The sequence below is a fragment of the Triticum urartu genome, chromosome 1 (genome assembly GCF_003073215.2).
Source record: "Triticum urartu cultivar G1812 chromosome 1, Tu2.1, whole genome shotgun sequence".
NCBI classification, from domain to species: Eukaryota; Viridiplantae; Streptophyta; class Magnoliopsida; order Poales; family Poaceae; genus Triticum; species Triticum urartu.
In genome coordinates, this window is record NC_053022.1 from 12,686,590 (window position 1) to 12,691,697 (window position 5,108).

General features: G+C 45.7%; 1 protein-coding gene across 1 annotated transcript; it reads right to left on the bottom strand.

Moving 5' to 3' along the window:
• Positions 1–1,087: 1,087 nt before the first annotated feature.
• LOC125542620 (disease resistance protein RPM1-like) lies at positions 1,088–4,895 on the bottom strand. The gene is made up of 2 exons (XM_048705714.1): positions 1,990–4,895; positions 1,088–1,481 (listed from the first exon to the last, which is right to left on the bottom strand). Exon 1 carries the CDS (start codon positions 4,782–4,784, stop codon positions 2,007–2,009), a length of 2,778 nt encoding a protein of 925 aa, XP_048561671.1. The 5' UTR covers positions 4,785–4,895; the 3' UTR covers positions 1,088–1,481; positions 1,990–2,006.
• Positions 4,896–5,108: the final 213 nt, after the last annotated feature.

The following is a 5,108-nucleotide window of genomic DNA, read 5'->3' on the forward strand; positions in this document are numbered from 1 at the left end:
TGTCTGAAAGTGAATGAGCATCCTTGATGTAATGATTTTTTGATGTTCAATTGCATGCAAAAAACACACATGTAAAAAATCTAGCCATGCAAATGCGCAGGTAACACTGCTAGTTGCATTTGATAACAAGAGCCACAGGCCACAGCTGATCTTCTTACATGGCATCTTCGATCGTAGGCAGGAAAAAGAAAAGTCCAACTCTGATTCAATGGAACCCCCTGCCGTGTTCTAGTTGTTGCATATACTAGCGCAACCCAGTCCCGTTGAATGCTACTTGTACGCGCGACAAGGGGCAACGAGTGGAAATTGCAGTAACACTGACATTGCCATGTCTGAAGAATGTCAACTGGACACTGTCAGTTACCCAATAGATGGGGGCAAAAGAGTCTCCGTTCCAACTCCACCAATGCTGATACGCTGTCAGTTACCCAGTAGATGGGGACATGAGACTGAAGCTGCTATTGTTGTCACAAACTGCCTTCCTGGTCGTGCACTTTGTTATTAGAGCAACAAATAGAGTAATTTCAGCTAAGTTTAAAATAGGATCCCTTAGAAAAATCCGGGATGGATGGATATACAGGATCTATTCGGGCCGGCAAAAAAGCGGTTATTTTGCCGGATGGCCCGGTTTACGGGATAGAGATGCTTTAAGTCGACTGAAAAAAAACGTTTTGGAGAGTCGATCTATTTCAATCCATTGGATGCAAGATGAATGGTGAGATCAACTTCTTCAACCTCCTAACACCCTCCTGTTCATCTCTTTCCTGCAAACCAGCCCACGTACCACAGGCCCAACCGCCTGCCTCCGTCCGCACCGCCCTCCCCTCAACCGCAGCCCCCCGCCATCTCCCCCCCGCACACCCACCCACCCACCTAAGATAGATCGCCGGCAGCTGCTTATTCAAAAATTCCACTGACCCAAATTGTAAATTCAGGCGACTTACATATAGCTATTGCGTTAAAATATGCAATAGTTTGTTTGTCTATTACTCTTAGATGCAAATTCGGGTCGAAAGATCACTGAACGACCGTGACAAGAAGAACAACTATATTTCTTGTTGGAGAAACAAATATACTTTTGGACAACTTTATGCTATTTTTCTTCAAAAGAAAAGAGGAACATTGCATTATGAATGAATATTCCATCAACATCACTGAAAGCTAACATGAATACAGCTCAGCTCCCCAACTTCATTCACTGAATGCAGTCTTAAATTTACAGCAATATAATTCCAGATTGAGTTCGCAACAGCATATGCCTCAGTAATGATTACAGCTTAAGATAGATTAGAAACTGAAAATCTATAAAGATGGATCCACAGCTGTTGAGCAGAAATACACATCACAGCTGATATTTGCCTTCCCGAACCCGACCCACAGCTGACCGTCTTACATGTCTTCAATCCAAGGAATAGCCCAGATTTTCATTGAGATTATGATCCAAGTGATCAGAATGTGCTTGACATGCTACAGCCCAGGATCTGACAACAATAGCAAAAGACTCGGTCAGTCGGCCAGGGGAGTGAACGAATCTCTGTATATTTGTCAACGGTAGAAATAGGACGGGCAAGTGCGAGTCAGCCTATTAATTTAGGATACGTATGAAAGGCACACATTGATCAGTTTTTCTATGACAGACTTTAAACGAAAGAGCATGCGTGCAGGAGGAACTAGAAGTTCTATCAACAGCGAACACATATGACTCAAACTTGAGTCAACGGGGACTTGAACACAAGCGGTGTCAAGCACACATATCCTAAATACAACATAACATATATTTGCTTGCTTCTTTCTATGACAAATCCTACTAGTTACCGGCTATGTAGTTGCATATCTCTATTTCTAGTATAGGTGAGGAAGATACACACGAACATGGAGAAAGGAATCACGTTAACTAGCTTTAGTAGACAAACTCGTAACTAGCTACCAATTGCGAATTTAACTTCAATATTTAATATACGCACGAAGGATGAAACACTGAACACTAACCTTGTGAATAGCGATGATCACCTAATCCTTTTCCAAATTCCTTTTTGGCTCAATTCCACTGTAACATTCCTTATGTGGCTAATCTTCATTACATCTTCATTGCATTCATCTGAATCTCTCTTCTGATGGAGTTTCTCTACTAGCTCTTCTGATGTGTCTTTCAGAAGTAATTTCTCAAGGGCTGCAAGGTGTTGGATGCCATCTGGAAGAAACTTTAGCTCAGGACACTCTGTGAACCATAGCTCGACAAGGTTTTGCATTGCGCCCTCCTCTATTCCCACTTGGTTGAGTTGTGCAGCACCCCATATGTGTAAGAACCGAAGTTTTGGAAACGACCCTGCATAAAAATCCAACCTCTTCCCTTCAAAAGCCTGCACTAGCTCAAGGGTGCTTAGAGCACGTAACACACACAGACATGAAAAGGTTCCCTCATCAATATTGGAGAATGCCAGGTACAACCGGGTGACGCTATTAAGAAGTGACCAGGAAGAGAAAAGTTGAGGCATCGATGTTTTGTTTAGCTGCCCTGTTAAACCAAGCAGAGAAAGGGTTGGAGGTAAATATAGCCCTTCCAGCCGCAGCACCTCATCCTCAGCTGCAGCCCCAACATCGAGATGAATAAGATGGCTCATTCTGGTGATAGCATTGCCCAAGTAAGAAGAGTGTTCGCTTGTCACGTTGCAGACACCGAATGTTCTTAGCTCTGTCAGAGCTCCAACTTCACGCAGAAACTCTGGACTGGCTTTGATGGACTGAAGAGCCCGCAGTCCTGCCAAGTGATGTATACCACTAGGCACCTTGACCCCACGTGTTCTTCCAATTTTTGATCTGCTGGTAGTAAATGCACGCAAGCATCTCAATTTTTTAAGTTTTACAACACTGTTTGGCAAACACGTCAGCTTAGAATGCACAGCATCCAAGACTTCCAAATTTCGTAACCTCCCCACTGCTTCAGGCAGGCTTTCGAGATTGGTATCTCTAAGACCCAAATACCGCAGACTAAACAAGCTAAATACTTCATTGGGCAGCATTTTGATACAAGTACCTTGCAGATCCAACATCGACAGCAAATTCGAAGATGTTAAGATAGGCTTCAGCAAATCAATATTGATATACCTTCCAAAAACATGGAGTGCACGGAGTTGTTTTGCACCAGATCGGCTCAGTTGTTCAAGGTTTTCCCCCTGGACTGATATGCGACGTGCACCCTCTATAGAGAATGCCCCACTACCATAGCCATCATAAAATTTACCAAAGCACTCCTCCTTGGCTTTATTCAGGGCAAGAAGTCCTATGACATCATGCATCTGGCAGTGTTTCAGTCGTCCGGCATGATTCCTCTTCACAACCTGTAATAGGCTTCGGTTCACAAGCTCAGCCAAGTATCCCTCTGCCACTTCCTCCAATGTTTTGTTCTCCTTTTCCCTAATAAACCCTGCCGCAATCCACTGCCTTATTATCCTTCTCCTCTTTAATACATAATCTTCTTGAAATAGTGCACAGTGTAAGAAACAATTTTTCAAATCATACGGGAGGTCCTCCAAACTGACTTTTAGGATCATATGAGCATCAGGGATCACATCTTTCGTCAACTGCGAATCCAAACCCCTGTACACATTCTCCCACTCAGCGGAAGTTGGGGGTTTGCAGGATAGTAGGCGGCCAATGCATGCAATAGCAATAGGCAAGCCTTGACACTTTGCTATGAACTTCCAAGTCAGTTCCTGCAACTCCAATGGGCACTCTTTACCATCATCATTCCAAAATGCTCCTTTGCAGAATAACTCCCAGGAATGATGAGCTTGTAGCGGTTCCAAGTGAATTGCAGACTCCCTAGTTGCCAACAGTGACACTTCATGCTTTCTTGATGTGATAACAAATCGGCCGGTACAGTTAGACGTTGGGAAGACATTCCTTATCTCGGACCACACGCGCGCAGCCCAAACATCATCCAGGACCATGATGAACTTTTTACCTTGAAGGTAGTTGTGGATGGACTCTGCTAGGTCTCTCATCTCAATGTCGGCGACGTCGACTGCGATGCCGAACTGGGCGGCGATTTTCTTCAGCAGACCCTCAATACGGTAACTCTCTGACACAGTTACCCACGCTGCCGCGTCGAAATCCACTTTCACAGTGTTGTACACATGAGCAACCAGAGTGGTTTTACCAACACCAGGCATCCCCCACACCGAGGTAACCTTGCTGCTGCTCTGCTCTAGACCATGACCACTACCACCGCTGACGGTCAGCCACCGTATCAACCTGTCCCTGTTCTCCTCTATCCCCACAAGGTCCTCATCCCTGGTGAAATGCAAAGATTGACCTTGACTCGTCGATCTGGCAGCAGAAGCAGATATGCCGATGACGGTGTAATCATTCTTCCTCCGCTTGGCATCCTGTAGCTGGGCTTTGATTTCTTGGAGCTTGGCCGCCAGGCGGCGCCAGGTCTTGATATGCTTGAGCCGCTTCTTCATCTTGCCGATGAACCCTCCGTGCTTGCAGTCCTCCATCTTGTAGGTGAACTCGTCAACGACGTCCTCGATCTGGAAGGCGAGACCCCTGATCTCGCTGATGAAGATGCAGGTGGTCTTGTCGGTGTCCTTGAGCCGCTCTGCCTCCTGCAAGTAGGCCTGCATGCTCTCCAGCTCTGCCTTGGATTCACGGATCTTGCCGAAGAGGCCTCTGAGGGCGGAGGCTTCCTTGCCAAGCAGCGCCCCACCAAAGATCACCGCCTCTTTTGCCAGCGTAGTACCCAGCATGACCACCAGCTGCCCAACAACAGCCTCCGCCATGGTTCTTGAGGCTTTTGGTGTGTAAACTGGTTGTTTGAGCGTGCAATTTGGTGGTAGCTTTGCAGAGTAAACTGGTTGTTTGAGCGCTGCCTCTAATGTGGTGGTAGCTTACTCGACTCTGAGCTCACAAATTTGAGTCCACAATTTAGTCTTTGAATAATCAGCATGCATTCGAGACCACAATTTGGTCTTTGAATAACAAACGTGCACGCAAGAACATACTTACACATCAAAGTAGTTGGTCGTTGGGAGCTTAGACTTCAGAGAAAAAGAAAAGGGGATGTGTCCTTGGTGGATATGGGCCAGTGGTCTGCTGTCATCGCA

Coding starts and splice junctions, on each gene's coding strand:
- LOC125542620 (XM_048705714.1), bottom strand. CDS start 4,784: ATGGCGGAGGCTGTTGTTGGGCAGCTGGTGGTCATGCTGGGTACTACG.